This window comes from Olea europaea, chromosome 4, assembly GCF_002742605.1.
Source record: "Olea europaea var. sylvestris chromosome 4, O_europaea_v1, whole genome shotgun sequence".
Taxonomy (NCBI): Eukaryota; Viridiplantae; Streptophyta; class Magnoliopsida; order Lamiales; family Oleaceae; genus Olea; species Olea europaea.
Window position 1 is genome coordinate 782,483 of NC_036240.1, and position 21,247 is coordinate 803,729.

General features: G+C 33.4%; 2 protein-coding genes across 6 annotated transcripts; both read left to right on the forward strand.

Moving 5' to 3' along the window:
- Nucleotides 1–2,769: 2,769 nt before the first annotated feature.
- LOC111394021 (ubiquitin-like modifier-activating enzyme 5) lies at nt 2,770–17,493 on the forward strand. Its single transcript, XM_023019812.1, has 15 exons — nt 2,770–3,053; nt 3,668–3,704; nt 3,983–4,050; nt 4,114–4,252; nt 4,591–4,719; nt 5,349–5,417; nt 5,535–5,687; nt 5,870–5,906; nt 7,857–7,939; nt 8,268–8,342; nt 9,125–9,196; nt 16,147–16,233; nt 16,323–16,435; nt 16,677–16,726; nt 17,077–17,493. Exons 1-15 carry the CDS (start codon nt 2,983–2,985, stop codon nt 17,214–17,216), a joined length of 1,323 nt encoding a protein of 440 aa, XP_022875580.1. The 5' UTR covers nt 2,770–2,982; the 3' UTR covers nt 17,217–17,493.
- LOC111393180 (transcription initiation factor TFIID subunit 10) lies at nt 12,321–20,880 on the forward strand. 5 transcript variants are annotated; one of them, XR_002702369.1, is made up of 7 exons: nt 12,321–12,445; nt 12,576–12,640; nt 13,532–13,594; nt 13,803–13,860; nt 13,927–13,977; nt 14,683–14,980; nt 20,685–20,880. XR_002702369.1 is itself a non-coding variant. In XM_023018587.1 (7 exons), exons 1-7 carry the CDS (start codon nt 12,344–12,346, stop codon nt 14,982–14,984), a joined length of 420 nt encoding a protein of 139 aa, XP_022874355.1. In that variant the 5' UTR covers nt 12,321–12,343; the 3' UTR covers nt 14,985–14,993. The 5 variants fall into 5 exon arrangements, 4 of the variants coding, with proteins under 4 accessions (XP_022874355.1, XP_022874356.1, XP_022874354.1 ...); XM_023018587.1 differs by lacking the exon at nt 20,685–20,880 and adding an exon at nt 14,981–14,993 and having other exon boundaries at nt 14,683–14,759; XM_023018588.1 differs by lacking the exons at nt 12,321–12,445; nt 12,576–12,640; nt 13,532–13,594; ... (1 more) ...; nt 13,927–13,977; nt 14,683–14,980 and adding exons at nt 18,026–18,150; nt 18,281–18,345; nt 19,237–19,299; ... (1 more) ...; nt 19,632–19,682; nt 20,387–20,463.
- The last annotated feature ends 367 nt before the right edge of the window (nt 20,881–21,247 follow it).

The window sequence follows — 21,247 nt, forward strand, 5'->3', positions numbered from 1 at the left end:
GCTTGTATGAAGTCATTAATGATTGATTGCGTGATATTCTATTGAAATTGATATCCACGAATTGCAAGATGTTTTAATTATTGTATAAGTTTACAATATAAATTTTTTCAAAAGTTTAATATAACCCGTGTCGAAAATATAAAATGATGGGATAATCAGTTGTTCATATTGTACCATTTGGAAAAATCACATCATATATTATGAGAAATTTGTACCCAAAGTCACAACACATTTTATGTATAATCAAATATTTTCTATAGAATTACAAATTTTTTAGCTCTAGTAGGCACCATGGAGGAGCTATAAAGAAATCGGCAAGTCGACCAAGGGTGGGGCGGGCTTGAAAGCACCACCCGGCACCACCATTTCATGTCCCCATCTCTGCCGGGAAGAGCTCCCCACCACCACCACCACCACCATCTTTTCAAGCCCTTGTCATTCTCTATTTGGAGCATTTTGATAATGGCACAACTAAGTTTTGCATGGAAAGAAGGAATAAAGTATAAATGGCCGTGAAATGAAATGACAAGCATTGTCTTGTTTTTATTGCAACACCAAACCATATCCTAGATAGTGTGTATAATTTATGGACCCAAGATTTCATCACCATCCACTAATTCGAAAAAAGCATACTCAACTCTACTTTTTTCCTTTTGTTAAACTAATTACCAATACAAGGACTTTATAGCAAAAATGAAGATAATCTTTTGTATAATTTAGATTCTAATCGAATTATATGTACTAGTCGAATATCAAATAATATTATGGGTTATGTCAGTTGACAAATAGAGTGACAGAATGGATGTTGGCAAGATGTGGTTAGATAAATAAAAGTTGGCTGTGTTTAAAACAGTCTAATGATAAAGTATCATATAACATTATGTCAAGAATTATGTCACTGTAGTATGATTCGAATATCATACAAACTCATAAAACTAGTTTACAAATTTTAAAAATGACTGAGAACTAGATGTATTTAACAGATATTTTTAGCTAACAGACTTGAATCTCAAGCAACAAATGTCAATTTTAGACTCCACATCCATTGTAGCTCATTAAATGGATTAGACATATAATTTATATATTTATGGAAGAATCTTATTGTTGTATGCACAATCATGTTAAATTTATATATTTACGGAATGATCTTGTTGTTGTGTACATGATCATGTTGATATGTCATGTTGTGCCGCATTAAATAAGATGTACAAAAATAAAAATTAAAAATATTACACGATATATTTGTACAACTATCTAATATTGTGTGCAAAATATATTGACACGACTAAAGTGAGTATGTGATATGGGGAAAAAAGTGTATGCAAGGGGGCGGGGGAGCGCACTATGATTGTTCCCACGCGAGGGTGAATATATGACATATTTCATTTCTTAAGTCAGCCATGTCTTCTTCATAGATAAGGATTTGGGTTGCCCAACAATAAATAATCATGCTTTCACATCAACTATGCTTTGCCAAAAGTATATTATAATCTTCCCCTTTAGGGCAATATAAATGTTTGTTAATTCATTGATTAGCCATTTAAGCAAGAGTGGAGGTTTAATAATTATTCTTTCTTTTGTGATTGTCATTGTTACTATATTAGTTTGATTGATTTGATCTTTTATTCTTATTCTTAAGATCCCAATGAAATCATAACAATTTCGAGTCTGTCCATTTTTTTGAAATGAGTTAGATTGAATTATAAATAAGTTTCAAATCGACTCTTGATATTGGATTGAATTTTGACAATAGACCATTGGAAATTGAGGAAGGGCAAGACGGCATGCTTTCTTGTGATGAGAGCCGCTAGTGATGGCAACGGAGCGGTTCGGGGTTGGGTGTCCTCGCCCCGTTTCTCCTGCCCCGCACCCCGCCCCGCCTTCGACGGGGCGGGGAGGGGCAGGGTAGTTTTTTTGCCCCGTTTAATTTAATTTAATTTAATTTTTTATTTTTTTTATTTTAAGTTCAATTTTTTTAATTTCGAGTTCAATAAAATATAAATAATATTCAAGTTGACAAAGTTAATATCCAAAGTAAATACGACAAATCTTAAATATAATGGTCGCTATTAGTACACAACATTGATTATTAAGATGAACAAGATTTTTTGTGTTTTTTCCTTTGATATCGTCACAAAAGTTGTAACCCCACACATTTTAATTTATTACAATATATAGATTTTCAAATTTGTTCAGTTGAACATGTTATATCTTTTTATATTTGTTTTTATCAATATAATATCAATTTGACAAAGTAGTAAAATGGTATATATAAATTATTCAAATTTGATAAGACTTATACAATTGAGGATATTAGAAAATAGGTCACATCCTTCTATTTGAAGCAAGTTGAACCCTAATCTTTTAATAATAAAAAAAAAAATTCACGGGCCGGGTTCGGGGCGGGGATGCCCTGCGGCCCGTGATGGGGTGGGTTTTTTTGCCCCATTCAGGGCGGGGCGGGGTGGTACCGGGATAAGGTAAATTGTCATCACTAAGAGTCGCCCTTCAACTCAACCGCATGGCACAAAACAATGGGTTTTTTTAATGCAAATAATATTACATCGAAATATAAACAGAGTACAACATTTCATTTTAATACTTAAAAACAGTGTTATTATTGTAGATATTTGAAACTCTTGTTCATATGGACTCGAGTAAAGAACATTATACTTGAAATTTCAAAAAATAATAATAATAAAATTGTAAATTAGTAGGATTTCCTTTGTCTGCGTGGCGGCTTCTTATTCGCTTGTAGACAGTCGTTCACGTCACAGCAAGCCGGCTTTTTATCTCTCATGGAAAAAAGAGAAATCCCAGATTCCGATCATCGATATGTATTAATAAGAATTTCTTTATTTGTGTAAAACAGTTTTTTATTTACTCCAATTTTGAGCTGAAAAGCTTCAAATCCTCTTTGTATCTTTTCACACGCAGAAATTTTATAGTTGAATTAAGAGACTGTAATTTCTACGGTGGAAAATGGAGGGGGAGCTGAAAGAGTTGTTGAGTGATATCAAAACTCTCAAAAATTCTCTGCCTGATCGCTCTCAGTACGCTCTGATCGAAAATGTATTCATTTAAGTATTAATTGTTTATGTTCATATGAAACTATGATGATTTTTTTTACTATTTGGATCTTTACCGGTGGTCTTGTTACTCTTGTATTGACATTAAATTTGGGCCCTAGAACTGGAATTACTACGGAAAATGGAACTGGAAGTGTGTGGCATTTTTATACTTCTGCTTTCAGAAATAAATTTTAGGATCAAACAGAATTTGGTTGTCAAAAAACAAAAACAGTAAATATTAATTTAGATATCTGGAATAAAGTAATCAAGGCTATCTCTGGAATCTTATCAAATTGGGGGGTAGAGAGAAGATATACAAACAAGGAATTTTTTCCTCCACGTTCCATTGGAGTTCCCGTGGGAGATATCTTGGTTAATTTTGTATACATTGTCATATAGTTAATTTATATCCTATACATTGTCAATGTACAATAAATCCATGCATGCTGCCTTCATATTTTTACTCATGCCAGACCAATGCTTTGGTCGTTGCAGCTGTTGGTAAGGTGGCAAAATTCTAAGACCTTGTTTAAAAATATTATTAGCATACAATGGATAGAATATATACTTACAGTGGCACATTTTGATGCTAGCAGATTGCATTGTTTTAAGAAGTGCCTGAGGCTTACACCTTGAGGTGAGGGTCATCTAAGGTCTTCCTTAAAGAACCTCAAACCTCACGGCTTAAGGCATGCCATATTTGAGGTTTTAACAAGAGCCTCTTAACTTATGCTTCAATTTTGTCAAAATCCCTGATTTATCATTTACGAGCATTAATTGCTTGAGACGTGACACCAGAATAACAATATGTGATGACCATAAAACTACATCATGAAATATCAATTTGTATGTGTTCATATAAAGTCTCACTGTATATGTGGTGAATTGATATTGGAGTGTTGTGTTTGTAGATGGAATCACGTGTTGAGCATCTTTCTAAGACAACGACAATAGGGCCAGGGCAGCGTTCAAAAATCGGGTGGATTTGTTAAAAATTTTATCGTTAAATGCTCTATCCAGGTGAAGCAATAAGCTCAATAAGATGTGCATGCCTTTTTGCATTACAGGATATGAACGCTGAGGTGGTTGATAGCAATCCTTACAGTAGACTAATGGCACTTCAGAAAATGGGTATTGTGGACAATTATGAAAGAATTCGGGAATTTTCGGTTGCCATAGTTGTCTGTACCTAACTCCTCTCTTTTTAAACTTCTGTTCTGTTATGAATTCAATTTTTCAGAAGTTTATGCCCTAAATTGTAATGCTCATGATTAATAATGTTAATCATTCGCCAAGAATAGCAATAACCTGTCACTTACCAATGGAGAATATTTACATATATCAGACCAATTGATGCCTTTCAGGCTTCCTCCAGTGTCTGAGTTTTGAGTCTTGAATCTCTCTAATGCATTTACTTGTAGTCTGTAGGTTAATAATCTTCTTTAATCTTTGTATTGGTATCTATGCTGAAAGGGCAGACTTTGAACTGGTGCTTAGATTCTACTATATTCCTTTACAGGGTATAGGTGGTGTTGGCAGTGTTGCTACCGAGGTGTTAACAAGGTGTGGTATAGGTCACCTTCTGTTGTATGATTATGACACAGTGGAGTTAGCTAACATGAACCGGCTATTTTTTCGTCCGAAGCAGGTGTTCCTAGAGAATTTTTTAAAATTTTGAGATTTAAGAATTTCTCGGCAACTATATTCATTGACTTCATGAAATAGTTGAACCTCACTTATTTGTTATTGATTAATCTTGTTAAACTTTTCACTCATAGACTTTGTTAGTTTACTTGTCACGCCATAAACTAGGAGAAGTGTAAGAACTGCTGGAAAATGCTAGGTTATTGAGCTGTATTATGCCTTTGTTTGGGTTTCATTTTCTTTTCTTAAGTTTTACTTGTCAAAGTCAAATATTAATTTTGACCACACACTTCATAGTACCCACAAGTACAATTCACTTATCCTCCACCCCTCGTTTCTTGTAAAGTAAAATTTAAGTAAAAGAAAATGAAACCCAAACAAACCTTATTTCAGGAATTTTCGTTAAAAGAAGTAAAGGACAGTTGAAATTTAAGAGTTGTTAACTGTGTGGAAATATTTACCTTATCTAGCTTGAATAAATAGTACAAGAAACCTTGGAAAGCATAACATTAAAATTTTTGCTATCTTCTTCCAACTCTTTCAGTATGCAATTGCAGGGTTGAGTAAATATATATTTATATATATATTTTTTTTCAAACATAGTATCAAGACATTTTATATTCCCTTCTTTAGGCTGGTCTGACAAAAACAGATGCTGCTGTCCAAACTCTATCTGACATAAATCCTGATGTTGTACTTGAGGTGAAGTTTCGGCAATCATTTTTTCCTTTCTGCCAGTCTCACCTTCTCTCGCAGTCTGGTTTCTCATGTTATTTTCTTTTGCTTCTGCAGTGTTGACCAATTGATTTTGTTTCTCAGAGCTATACATTAAATATCACAACAGTACGTGGCTTTGAAACTTTTATGTCTAGTCTTAGAAATAAATCATTCTGCTCAAGTAAAGATGGTTGTGGAGTCGATCTTGTTTTAAGCTGTGTAGATAATTATGAAGCAAGGATGGTGGTGAATCAGGTAAGAGCAAAAATTTCTCTGTGAAACTTTACAATATCCACTGTAGTTTTGGTTAAATGCCTTGTAATTTCGTACATTACATGGAGCAGTAATCTTCTCATATGAGAAGAATGTAGAAAACTAGATGTGTCATTCTCCTTTTGTATGACTAAATTCTATAGCTAAATTATATCACATTGCAGGCTTGCAACGAGTTGAACCAGACATGGATGGAATCTGGTAAGTAACATGATGTTCCTTCTATTTGTTACATGTGTCTGTATGAGACTTGTTTTGCTTGATTGTGAGCACAAACATAATTTTATTTCGAGAACCGTAATAAGACAAGTGATTAGATATACAAAAGACATGTTTTCTCAATTCTCAAGAGTAGTCTTCATTTCATAAATGAAGCCTTGATCTAGTGGCAGAAAGGTTTGAAGCTGGCATTATTTGTTTTTTTACTACTTGAATAGCCACAAATGATTCATCTATGCTTAAACTATGAAAGAGAAGAGTATGCTTTACAGTTATTTATGCCCTTGCTGATGTATTCTTAAGGTTGACAGGGGCAATGAATCAAAGCATACTCCACTTTCAAACAGTAGAGATTTGTTTTCTTATGGTTATATTTAATTTGAACCCCTGCACTTAACCTAATGTACTGAAGATTAGATAATGACATAAAATCGATGCACTCTCCCCTTAGCAGATAGGAAAGGGAAGAAGAAAAGGTCAAGCAAGTGCCATAGGCATGGATTGCTTCTCTTTTAACCTATTGTGACTTGTGAGCATATGGGTTGCATTTTTGTAACACTTGCATGATAGCTATTTATCAGGCTATTATGTATTTAGCCCTGTGTTTTGGTTTTTCCTTGGGAAGTCTATTGTGCTTGAATTTGCTTGATTTAATTGAAGTAAAACCTGTGTGTCATTTTGGGTGCACATCATATTTTTTCATCTCTAATAATTTTCAATACATGATATGCTGTCTCGGGCTGCTTTGGAAATTTGTATTCTGTAGTCTATGTACATTTTAACTTTTTACAATTCACATTTTATAAAAAAATCATCTTATAGCGGATAAAATTTCTAGGTACTAACTTCAATCAAAAACAATTTTATTGGGATTTCTAAGGCAATATATTTTTCAAGAGACTTGTTCCGTAGATTTTTTTTATTTTTTATTTTTATATTTCAGATGTGTGTATTTCTTTATGCATCTGTCACGTGTTATTGTGTTGATAATATTTATAACATCAATTTAACTACACCTTTTAGTTGATCTATATTACTTCTGCAGTTCCTGCACACTGAACACAATAGAAATCTCAATGTTCATTCTCCCAAAAAGTAAATAGTACCTTTACTTGTTCTAAGCTAAGGTCATGGGAAGCATGTCGTAGCAGCCACAATCCCACATCACCTGGCAAGGAAAATTGTACTGATTTTAAGTGAAAGGTTTACTCCTAATTGATATGAGGCCTTTTGGGTGAAAGCTCAGGAACAAAATTGTGCTGGCTAGGCCCAAAGCGGAAAATATCATGTCAAGTGAACTGGGATGTTAAAAAGCAAGCCAACCGAATTTCTTTGCAATCCTCCATACTTGAATATCTTGGCTTTTGCTGTATTATGGGATTGGAATTGTTGGTTTAGTTGAATACACGCCTGTATGTGGATTGAGTAAGCTCAAAGTGCATGTTTTGGGACTTAGTAGCAAATAAGTCATCCACTTTGTTTGCTCCCCTGGTCAATAATTTTGTTTAAGTTTGCACATCAATGCTTTGTCTGAGCCCCATTTTATGTGACAAATGAACTTGTAATAGTGATTTTTGGAGAATGTGTGATTAAAAGTAAGTAAAAATTTTGGATTTACGCACAAAATTATTTTATTAAGAGAGTGGTTGAAAATGAGATGGAGAAAAAATGTGTTTTTAGAGAATGTAGCTCAAACAGGGGCTAAATTTATATGAGAAACTTTTTAGGGTTTGCATATTTGATACACCGACACGCGCCAATTGTGTTGAATAGTATTGGAATCTAATAGCACCTAAATCATTTGCTATGCTTTTTTTTTTCCCTCTTATTTTAGCTTATGTCAATAAACTGTCTTTACTTTGTGAAAAAGATGATTTAAATAGTTGCTCAAGTATTCCTCACGTGGAATGTACATGAACACTTTTTGTGCAGGTGTGTCTGAAAATGCTGTTTCAGGTCATATACAGTTGTTGATTCCAGGCAAAACTGCCTGTTTTGCATGTGCGCCTCCCTTGGTAGGTTTATTATCCTTGCTTTAATTTCTCTACATGGTTATTGCACTTGATTCATACTAGCTGTTTTTCTTCTTTTTTTAAATTACAACAGGGCTTGACAATTTATCATAATAAGTAGATTAGATTTATTTTTAATCATAACAATGCCGTGTTTCAATATTCACTTTTGTTTAGAGACTGTCAGCGGTTTGCCTACAAAATAATAATAATAATAATAATAATAATAATAATAAATAAATAAATAAATAAATAAATAAAAATGTTGCTTAATGTGCAATTTATAATGTAAAATGAATAATTCTTTAATGGCTGGAACTATCCATCTTAGGTTGTAGCATCTGGAATTGATGCGCATACACTGAAGCGCGAAGGGGTTTGTGCTGCATCTTTACCAACTACAATGGTATGCCTCTTCTTTTAGCCTCTTCCATATTCTTGGTTGGGCTTGTGTTAATATGAAGATTCAGCAACTTGAAATGACAATTTATCCTATTTTTTCTCAAGGTTTATTAATCAGAATTAATAATCGGATCCTGTGATTCAATTTTATTTTTTTATTTTTGTACCTCTCAATCATCTAATGGTTTTCTCAATCATCAAATGATTTTCTTAATCTTAATTTGTGATATCTTATCTTTATGAAGAATTAGATTGTGTAGTTGCAATTTTTCTATACAACATTTTGATGAGGACATCTAGTCTCTTTTTATTTATTCCTAGTTGAACCTTATTTCATTTTGTGGACTTTATTTTGTTTTGGATTCTTATTGGGCTCACATCGGTCCAAGCCCAGTCTAGTTAGGGTTTTAGTTTTTATTATTTAAACTTACTTTGCCATGTAATTTTATTAGTTGATGAATGAATAATATTTTGGTGGCTTGTGGCGAAATTCCCCCTCTTTCCCGTTCTTCTTCTCTCTTCCTATTTTCTTCTTCACTGTAGAATCTTCTTCTTTCCCCATTCTTCCCTTCAATTCCACCTTTCCCATAGATCTGTTCTAACATTCAATTAATTGCTCGAGTTGGTGCTGCATCACATTTTTATCACATTGTTGATGGCATTCATTTTATATATATCTTTAGACCACTAGATGGTAAGTTAGCAGCTGCTTACTCTTCAAATATAGGGTTTACAATCTATTTTTCAATATTGTATTTCTGACCATCTATTTGACTTGACAGGGAGTTGTTGCCTGGGCTTCTTGTTCAAAATACTCTTAAATATTTGCTAAAGTTTGGCCACGTTACCCCATATCTGGTAAATCTTGGACAAACCCAACCCCCCCCCCCCCCCCCCCCCCACACACACACACTACATCAACAACAAACCTATAAGATGTGGGAATACTGTTCAAAAATAATTTTTATTTTTTTGTGCTGATTTGTTATTGTATGCTTATTTCTTATTGGGCAATCACATGACTTATCCTAAATTTTCAAAGAACACCATCTAACGATTTTATGTGGTTCTTATGTGTGCTGTCTGACCCTTAACTAATTACCATAAGTGGATTGATCCGAAGCCCTGAAGGCATGTGTAGATGACTGGTTCATTGCATCTAAATCTTGTGTCTTGTCATCTAAAAATGTGGATTGGTTTGCTTTGTGAAATTTCAATTGACTCTTACAGGGTTTTCAAGGCAGCATTTTCGATTTTTTGGTTTCATGTTTCAGTTTTAAACATTTGTCAAAAAGAATTTGATGGGTGAAATGGTGGTTCCAAATGTTGAAGAATGGGAAAGTTTTTTGTTACATATATAAAGCAAATCTTTGAACAAAAATTACAGTACACTCAACTCTATCTACACCCAAAATAGAACACCCTATTCTGAGGCCACATTAATCTATGCAATTGATTGAGCTGCTAAGGACAATTCCTAAGTGGAGCACCATTTTGATCAGTCTTGTAAAGTAACACAGCACTGGTATAAAAGAAATAAAATGAAAAAGAAATAAAGTAACACAGCACTGGTATCAAGACCGTACCTTTTTCCCACAACTTAAATTTTCTCCAGCTTCTTTGCCAACTCTCAAACCTTACACAACATTATCCTCTTATCAGACTTCTCTCTGTCCATCTTACTACCTAAAGGCCTTTAAATGAAGTTGTATCATATAATTCCCTCAATGGAAGTGTTGGGCAAGTAAAGTTGGGTGTGTAATTTACATGAGCATTTAAATTCAAAGATAGATGTAATATATGTTATCGATATGCATTTCCTGTATGTGTATCTATTCTTTTTCTAGATGGAGCCTGATTTGTCCTTTCCATGGGGCTGTTGGGCTAGGTTTGATATGAGGTGTTTTCTAGGTCTTCATGGTGAGCTTTTCTGAAGTGGTGAATATGACTTTCTAAGCATTTTGAGGACCACGACCCAAATAATCTAAATGATTTGCTTTTAGCTTTCTGCGTGGTGGTCTTTCTAATGTCATGCTTTTCCCTCAAATTAAGCTATGCTTTTCCCTCAAATTAAGCTATAGACCAACCACCCACCAATGTACACATCTAGTATCTATCAATCCATATGTATATCTACATAAATACGAACGTATAATATGCATGAATAATCCTGTGTGAGTGAGATCATGTCTCATTTTTCGTTTTACTTGTTTTCAGCGTCGTTGATGATACTGATCTGCAAGGCTCAGATGTTGGAATAAGTTCAGGTTCTCTCTCTCTCTCACACACATGTATATACGTGCATGTTAAACTTGAGTAGATATATGTTACAAAATATTCAAATGGGTCGAGGAAGTATTTCTTTTCAAATTGAGTATGGTAAAGAGAAGTTTATTTATAACACATCCTTGGTGAAAAATGAAGATATAGTGACGCTTTCTTTCAGGGACAAAAGTTCAAGTATGTAACGCTTTGAAATTCTTCATTGGTTGCTTTTATGAACAAATGCTTTGTTTCATATCAAACATGTCAAACAGAATGTTTTCATTAGGACTTCTTTACGAAGTGTTATTGGCAACCTAGCTGGTTGTTTACTTCTCTTAATTAACTTCCAAAAAACATTTATATTTAGGTTCTCTGCCGGAGGGTATCATCCACGAGCTTCCAAGTGCAGATGAGTTTCAAAAACCACCAGTCTCAGAGGAGCCCGCTTACCTGGTCGATGACCTTGAAGATCTCAAAAGGCAGCTCGAAGCCCTTAATGCTGGCTAGTTTGTTCAAACGACTTGGAAATATAAATGTTTTTAGAAACTTGAATACCTCGATGCCGTTCCATGATCTTTACATTGTGATTAAATTTATTAAAAATTAAGTTTTTGGCAATTCAAAGCCAATTTTTCACAAATATTGGTAGAATATTTAACTGATTAGCAAATAGCAGTAGTGGATGACCACTTACCTATCTAAACATGGAGATGAGTTGTGGTTATTATTATTTTTTTTTTTTGGGGCCCTTTGTCTTCCATTACTTAGAATACCTTCTTTGAGACGTCTTGTATTTTATGTGGATTATTAGGTTAACGTCATGTATAGTGGTGGCAAACGGGTGCAGCCTAGGCCAAGGCTGTCCTATCCTAGCCTGCATTTGGCACGGTTGAGGCTCGACAGTCAGGTATTCATCATGCAAAGGGCTCCTAGAAATGTTTAAAGTTTATTACTGACGGGACATTTTCGTTGGAGGTACTTGATACTATAAATAATGAACAAAATTTCAGATTCTTTTGTTTTATTTATTTATTTATTTTTATTTTAATATCGAGTATTGTTCAACTCTTTGCCAAATGTGTTAATAGGTCTTTGTTACCAATGTATCAATCAAAATAAATACAACTAAGCCTCTGTTTGAGTCACATGTTTACCTCATTAAAATGAAAAATATGACCATTATCCGTCACATCAAGTCATCATTTTTGAATTTCTATCTCTGGTGTGGGGTCCATAACGATTCTATTTCTCATTCTCATTCTTATTATAATGTGGCTCAAACAGGCTCTAAATAAGATAGCATATTTTTATTCAATAGCATCAACAATGCTGTTGACAAGATACCTATCTGATTAAATCATCCAAACTTGATTGACATTTAAGAAAGAAAGTTGTTTTATTTCTTTTACATGTTTGGTATGTTCGATTAGATACATTTGTACTCGATAGACTCCTTCCAGATGATAAAATCGAAACAATTCATTACAATTTACAAAGTTAGTTGATACACTGGTGTTCTCACAAAACCACCCAATGTGCATTTTGACAATAAATTGGAGAATTTCCACAAAAGAAAGAAAGATTGGGGCCAAAATTCTAAATTTTATAGATCGAGGACCAATTTGCTACTAAATCTATAGATTGAGGACTTAATTCAAATTAGAAAAATTAAGACAGGATTTTGCAGAATTTAAGAGATGCTCTTGTTCAAATCCAGCCCCCAAATTTCTGAGAGAGAAGATGAACGCTCAGAGCAGCCAACAGCAATCCAGCGACGGACGCCACGATGACGATGCTGCACTTACCGATTTTCTAGCTTCTTTGATGGATTATACACCCACTGTAAGAATGATTACATGTGTATATACATGCTTTATTCGCATACAAAGATTCATATGAATTGAAAGATTATAGTAAAGATTCATATGAATCGAAAGGTTATAGTAATGATGTTTAATTTTAATTGGTATAGATTCCAGATGAACTGGTAGAGCATTATTTAGCGAAAAGCGGATTCCAGTGCCCCGATGTCCGATTGTGAGTATTAAACCCTAAAATGGTTTAAAAAAATCTACTGCTAAAATAATACCTAAATTATTTTTTTGGATAGTTATTTATGTCAGCAATGATCTCGATTTTATGTAGATACTGGTATAATATTAGAAATATATAGGGTAAATAAATGAAGTTTAGGAAATCTTTATGATGCGTATTGGTCTTGGCAGATTATGTATTAGACCCTAAAAAACGTTTTACAAAATCTACTCCTAAAATAATAGCTAAATAATTTTTTTAGGTAGTTATTTATTTCAGTGTTGTCCTTGATTTTTTGTAGCTACTGGAATAATATTAGAAATATATAAGGGAAATAAATGAAGTTTAGGAAATCTTTATGATGTGTATGAGTGGTGGCGGATTATGTATTTACCTTCGCTAGATTCATTTCCATTATAAGAATATGATGTGTCCTATAATTGGAGAATTTACGTGCCTCTCTCTAAGCGTATATATGCAAGCCTATCAATTGTACCAGATGGGAAAAATGTTATCAATAAAAAAGGAAGTGGAATTTGCTTTTTATTTGTCAATTATGTGTGTTTCTTGTACTGGTACTTTATTTACTTTAGTTTCCAGCATTTAATTATTCTGTATTATTCTTGTTTATGTGAGAAGGAAATTGATCTGTGTATTTTTCATTAGCTGGTGAAGTTTTTAGTGAATATATTTACTTTTGGAATATGTGGACTTGTTTTTGTTGGTTTGTTTTGGATGTCTTATCTAAACCAAGACCCTTTATATGATAGTTGAGGTGAAAATATTATTTTTATTTATTTTTTAAATAGCTGATGTGTGTTTCTTTCATGTTCTTTGTTTGTTTCTCAATGCGTAGCTCATTCTGGTTTATCGTGTTCTGTTTCATTGTCATAGGACAAGACTGGTGGCAGTTGCTACACAGAAATTTATTGCTGACGTGGCAACTGATGCTCTTCAGTATGTGCTTGTTTTCTTCTATTTGTTTATTCTCTTTTAAGATGAAAAGTAGGCTTTCGGTAATGTTTAACATTTTGTTATGCTTTTTTTGCTGGCATTTAACCATTCATTATTCTTCCTTAAAACTGTTCAATACTTGTTCTTTTGGTTTCTGATTTGTTATGTTGATGATGCTCTTGGAATATTTTTCTCCTCTGTGTCAATGCAGGCAGTGTAAGGCAAGGCAGTCAGCTGTCGTCAAGGACAAAAGAGATAAGCAGCAAAAGGTAATATAAATGTACTTCATTTTATCTCAAGTTGTTATGAATAGGATTAATGCTTCTGTGTAACAGGATAAGCGACTAATATTGACAATGGAGGATCTTTCCAAGGCACTGCAGGAGGTAGATGTCATAATTTTGTTATCCATCATATTACTGCAAGGATCCATCTTTTGGCATGATATGAATTTTACTATTGCCTTTGTGAACTAATAAACAGTATTTCATAATATTTTGCTTGTCTCAATGATGTAATTTTGAATAGAACTATAGAGGCTAATGACTTGCAAAATTACCAATAACATAGAAAAAAAATATATATGAATAAATTCACTGTCTGACTAATGTTATTGAAGATCCTTGGTCCACTAGGACATGATTTAGATAAAGTGAGTCCTCAAATTAATTTTCGAAGATAAAATAAAGAGGAAAATCAAAATTTTCAGATTCTGACCATTTTGGATGCATGGGCAAACGGAAAGATGCTTATTGCTTGCTTGAAAGTTTGCTGAAATTACTTGCATACAGTTTCGAAAAATATTTCGGTGTTTTGAAAGGGGATACTTCTCTATTAAGTTGTGAATGTTATTTTGGTGTTTTGACAATTGCTTGTTTATTCAATTCTAAGAAATGTATACTGTTTTTTGCTAGTTTTGTGTTTAACTTTGTATTATTATGCATCTTGAACAATACTCAACCATTGCAGCACCTGGTTTTGATGTTCATATTCTCATAACTACCTTTAGATGGTTCTCTGATCATTTTGGTATTATATATGAATTCTTTTTTTCAGATATTGTAACTTGATCTTTGTCATCTATGTTGCAGTATGGTGTGAATGTCAAACATCAAGATTATTTTGCTGATAGCCCTTCTGCTGGGTTAGATCCCGCGGCAAGAGATGAGTGAGTGTAGCGTGAGCTTAATTCTGTATGGTTCAACCAATTCAAAATTGCAATGAAAATTAGACAAACAATTGCTTACGGAGTTCATTAATTTGATGTGATATGCTTATCTACATGAAGATGCATTCATGTTTAAGTTTGAGCAAAGATTTACCTTTTGCGAAAGCAATACTGATTCTAACTACCGTTCATGTATGATGTTGATCCATGTATATACACAGATGAGCTGCCACTTCTCTTACAGGGTTTTCAAGGCAGCATTTTCGATTTTTTGGTTTCATTTCTCAAACATTTCTCAGAAAAAAATTATGAGTGAAATGGTGGTTCCATATGTTGAAGAATGGGAAAGAGTTTTGGCTGACCTATTATAAGCAAATCTTTGAATAAAGTCTGGATAGGTTGGTTTTGTTGAAACTTCAATTGATCTCTTATAGGGTTTACATGGAAGCATTTTCAATTTTTGGTTTCATTTTTCAGTTTTAAACATTTGTCAAAAAGAATTTGATGGGTGAAATGGTGGATCCAAATGTTGAAGAACGGGAAAGTCTTTTTGTTGACTTATATCAGCAAATCTTTGAATAAAAAGTACAGTACACTCAACTCTATCTACACCCAAAATAGAACTCCCTATGATGAGGCCACATTTATCTATGCAATTGATTGAGCTGCTAACGACAATTCCTAAATGGAGCACCATTTTGATCAGTCTTGTAAAGTAACACAGCACTATATATAAGAAATAAAATGAAAAATCAAGACTACCTTTTTCCCACAACTTGAATTTTCTCCAGCTTCTTTGCCACCTCTCAAACCTTACACAAGATTATCCTCTTATAAGACTTCCCAAGACGACGACGTCTGTCCATCTTACCACCTAGAAGGCCTTTAAATGAAGTATTATCATATAATTCTCTCAATGGAAGTATTGGACAAGTAAAGTTGGGTGTGTAATTTACATGAGCATTTAAATTCAAAGATGGATGTAATGTATGTTATCATGATATGCATTTCCTGTATGTGTATCTATTCTTTTTCTAGATGGAGCCTGATTTGTCCTTTTCCATGGGGCTGTTGGGGCTAGGTTTGATATGAGGTGTTTTCTAGGTCTTCATGGTGAGGTTTTTTGAAGTGGTGAATATGACTTTCTAATCATTTTGAGGGCTACGACCCAAATATTCTAAATGATTTGCTTTTAGTTTTCTGCGTGGTGGTCTTTCTTATGTCATGCTCTTCCCTCAAATTAAGCTATGGACCATCCACACACCTATGTACACATCTAGTATCTATCAATCCATATGTATATCTATGTAAATACGAACGTATAATATGCATGAATAATCCTGTGTGAGTGAGATCAAGTCTCATTTTTCGTTTTACTTGTTTTCAGGGTTACAATGCCCTCAAAGACTACTTCCCAACTATGGAAATGAAACCAAATCCTCAATGTTCTAATTCTGCTTGTTTGGAGAGGCAGGTAGGATGACCTGGATTTAGGAGTTCTTTCCTTTCTTCAGAAATATATGTATTATGCTGTTTCATTTCAATATTACATCAACTGTGCAGAAAGAATACGCTCTTGCAAAGCCTGCCAGGGATGCTGCTGCTAAAGCCAAGATGGAAGCAGAAGCACCATCAGAAACAAAGTGCCTCCATGAAGATAATGAATGGAACATAAGGTAACTCTTTGGTTGATTTTTCATTTTTTATGTTTGGGCCTCATTATTATCATCTGTACCTTTTCTCAATAATTATCAATCTGATTAATAAATCTTCATGGCACATTCATTTGCATTCTAACTCTCCGAGTCAATTATCTTGCCCATTCCCAGACCCTCTTTACTTCTTGTAGCCTGCCAAGTCCCTCCTCATGTTCTTGGGAGGCTACTGATAACTCTTTTTATCTTTATTGTAATTAAGCGTCGTTGATGATACTGATCTGCAAGGCTCAGATGTTGGAATAAGTTCAGGTTCTCTCTCTCTACGTGCATGTTAAACTTGAGTAGATATATGTTACAAAATATTCAAATGGGTCGAGGAAGTATTTCTTTTCAAATTGAGTATGGTAAACAGAAGTTCATTTATAACACATCCTTGGTGAAAAATGAAGATATAGTGACGCTTTCTTTCAGGGACAAAAGTTCAAGTATGTAACGCTTTGAAATACTTCATTGGTTGCTTTTATGAACCAAATGCTTTGTTTCATATCAAACATGTCAAAACAGAATGTTTTCATTAGGACTTCTTTACGAAGTGTTATTGGCAACCTAGCTGGTTGTTTACTTCTCTTGATTAACTTCCAAAAAACATTTATATTTAGGTTCTCTGCCGGAGGGTATCATCCACGAGCTTCCAAGTGCAGATGAGTTTCAAAAACCACCAGTCTCAGAGGAGCCCGCTACCCCGGTCGATGACCTTGAAGATCTCAAAAGGCAGCTCGAAGCCCTTAATGCTGGCTAGTTTGTTCGAACGATTTGGAAATATAAATGTTTTTTGGAAACTTGAAGACCTCGCTGCCGTTCGATGATCTTTACATTGTGATTAAATTTATTAAACATTAAGTTTTTGACAATTCAAAGCCAATTTTTTACAAATATTGGTAGAATATTTAACTGATTAGCAAATAGCAGTAGTGGATGGCCATTTATTTAAAGTTTATTACTGATGGGACATGTTAGTTGGAGGTACTTGATACTATAAATAATGAACGAAATGTCAGACTCTTTTGTTTTATTTATTTATTTATTTTCATTTTAATATCGAGTAGAGTATTGTTCAACTCTTTGCCAAATGTGTTAATAGGTCTTTGTTACCAATGTATCAATCAAAATAAAAACAACTAAATAAGATAGCATATTTTTATTCAATAGCATCAACAATGCTGTTTACAAGATACCTATCTGATTAAATCATCCAAACTTGATTGAGATTTAAGAAAGAAAGTTGTTTTATTTCTTTTACATGTTTGCTATGTTCGATTAGATACATTTGTACTCGATAGACTCCTTCCAGATGATAAAATCGAAACAATTCATTACAATTTACAAAGTTAGTTGATACACTCGTGCTCTCACACAACCACAACATGTGCATTTTGACAATAAATTGGACAATTTCCGCAAAAGAATGAAAGATTGGGGCCAAAATTCTAGATTTTATAGATAGATGACCAATTTGCTACTAAATCTATAGATTGAGGACTTAATTCAAATTAGGAAAATTAAGACAGGATTTTGCAGAATTTAAGAGATGCCCTTGTTCAAATCCAGCCCCCAACTTTCTGACAGAGAAGATGAACGCTCAGAGCAGCCAACAGCAATCCAGCGACGGACGCCACGATGACGATGCTGCACTCACCGATTTTCTAGCTTCTTTGATGGATTATACACCCACTGTAAGAATGATTACATGTGTATATACATGCTTTATTCGCATACAAAGATTCTTATGAATTGAAAGATTATAGTAAAGATTCATATGAATTGAAAGGTTATAGTAATGATGTTTAATTTTAATTGGTATAGATTCCAGATGAACTGGTAGAGCATTATTTAGCGAAAAGCGGATTCCAGTGCCCCGATGTCCGATTGTAAGTATTAAACCCTAAAAAGGTTTTAAAAAATCTACTGCTAAAATAATACCTAAATTATCTTTTTGGATAGTTATTTATGTCAGCAATGTTCTCGATTTTATGTAGCTACTGGTATAATATTAGAAATATATAGGGTAAATAAATGAAGTTTAGGAAATCTTTATGATGTGTATTGGTCTTGGCAGATTATGTATTAGACCCTAAAAAAAGTTTTACAAAATCTACTCCTAAAATAATAGCTAAATAAATTTTTTAGGTAGTTATTTATTTCAGTATTGTCCTTGATTTTTTGTAGCTACTGGAATAATATTAGAAATATATAAGGGAAATAAATGAAGTTTAGGAAATCTTTATGATGTGTATGAGTGGTGGCAGATTATGTATTTACCTTCACTAGATTCATTTCTATTATAAGAATATGATGTGTCCTATAATTGGAGAATTTACGTGCCTCTCTCTAAGCGTATATATGCAAGCCTATCAATTGTACCAGATGGGAAAAATGTTATCAATAAAAAAGGAAGTGGAATTTGCTTTTTATTTGTCTATTATGTGTGTTTCTTGTAATGGTACTTCATTTACTTTAGTTTCCAGCATTTAATTATTCTGTATTATTCTTGTTTATGTGAGAAGGAAATTGATCTGTGTATTTTTCATTATCTGGTGAAGTTTTTAATGAATATATTTAGTTTTGGAATATGTGGACTTGTTTTTGTTGGTTTGTTTTGGATGTCTTAGCTAAACCAAGACCCTCTATATGATAGTTGAGGTGAAAATATGCATTTTATTTATTTTTTAAATAGCTGATGTGTGTTTCTTTCATGTTCTTTGTTTGTTTCTCAATGCGTAGCTCATTCTGGTTTATCGTGTTCTGTTTCATTGTCGTAGGACAAGACTGGTGGCAGTTGCTACACAGAAATTTGTTGCTGACGTGGCAACTGATGCTCTTCAGTATGTGCTTGTTTTCTTCTATTTGTTTATTCTCTTTTAAGATGAAAATTAGGCTTTCTTTAATGTTTAACATTTTGTTATGCTTTTTTTGCTGGCATTTAACCATTCATTATTCTTCCTTAAAACTGTTCAATACTTGTTCTTTTGGTTTCTGATTTGTTATGTTGATGATGCTCTTGGAATATTTTTCTCCTCCGTGTCAATGCAGGCAGTGTAAGGCAAGGCAGTCAGCTGTCGTCAAGGACAAAAGAGATAAGCAGCAAAAGGTAATATAAATGTACTTTATTTTATCTCAAGTTGTTATGAATAGGATTAATGCCTCTGTGTAACAGGATAAGCGACTAATATTGACAATGGAGGATCTTTCCAAGGCACTGCAGGAGGTAGATGTCATAATTTTTTATCCATCATATTACTGCAAGGATCCATCTTTTGGCATGATATGAATTTTACTATTCCCTTTGTGAACTAATAAACAGTATTTCATAATATTTTGCTCATCTCAATGATGTAATTTTGAATAGAACTATAGAGGCTAATGACTTGCAAAATTACCAATAACATAGAAAAAAAAAGTATATGAATAAATTCACTGTCTCATTAATGTTATTGAAGATCCTTGGTCCACTAGGACATGATTTAGATAAAGTGAGTCCTCAAATTAATTTTCGGAGATAAAATAAAGAGGAAAATCAAAATTTTCAGATTCTGACCATTTTGGATGCATGGGCAAACGGAAAGATGCTTATTGCTTGCTCGAAAGTTTGCTGAAATTACTTGCATACAGTTTCGAAAAATATTTCGGTGTTTTGAAGGGGGATACTTCTCTATTAAGTTTTGACTGTTATTTTGGTGTTTTGACAATTGCTTGTTTATTCAATTCTAAGCTATGTATACTGTTTTTTGCTAGTTCTGTGTTTAACTTTGTATTATTATGCATCTTGAACAATACTCAACCATTGCAGCACCTGGTTTTGATGTTCATATTCTCATAACTACCTTTAGATGGTTCTCTGATCATTTTGGTATTATATATAATTTTTTTTTTTCAGATATTGTAACTTGATCTTTGTCATCTATGTTGCAGTATGGTGTGAATGTCAAACATCAAGATTATTTTGCTGATAGCCCTTCTGCTGGGTTAGATCCAGCGGCAAGAGATGAGTGAGTGTAGCGTGAGCTTAATTCTGTATGGTTCAACCAATTCAAAATTGCAATGAAAATTAGACAAACAATTGCTTACGGAGTTCATTAATTTGATGTGATATGCTTATCTACATCAAGATGCATTCATGTTTAAGTTTGAGCAAAGAATTACCTTTTGCGAAAGCAATACTGATTCTAACTACCGTTCATGTATGATGTTGATCCATGTATATACACAGATGAGCTGCCACTGAATTTATTTGTCAAGTGGAAGGTTGGTGTGCAGTACTGGAAATGACTGAAAAGTTCATTACATGTTTAGTTCCATTACTATTGTGTACGGAATGTATCTTGAAACATCATACACTATTCATTTTGTTGTTGAGAATGAATCTTTGTTTGCCCATGCAATAACTGTGATTCCTACTTTTTCTACTTTTCGGAAAAGTAGCTTTTAAACAATTAGGATCCGTTTGATTGTAAAGATGGAATTTGGGTGGAAAAAAAAAATCAATTCCATGGAATTGAATTGTCCAAAAATTGTTTTCCTAAGAATTGTAAATTATTGTGTTTGATTGATATAATTTTCTACGTGGAAAATGTTGAAATGAAAGTATTTTTTAGTATTCGTTTGACATTATTTACATGAAAATTGTCAATTAAAAGGATAAAATTTATTGACATTAGGGATGAAATTTGTTTCCATTGTCCAAAAAAAATAAAAATGTTCGTTTGACTTTATTTTACATGAAAATTATCGATTAAAAAGAAATATTTTTGTACAATAATTTTTAGAATTTGT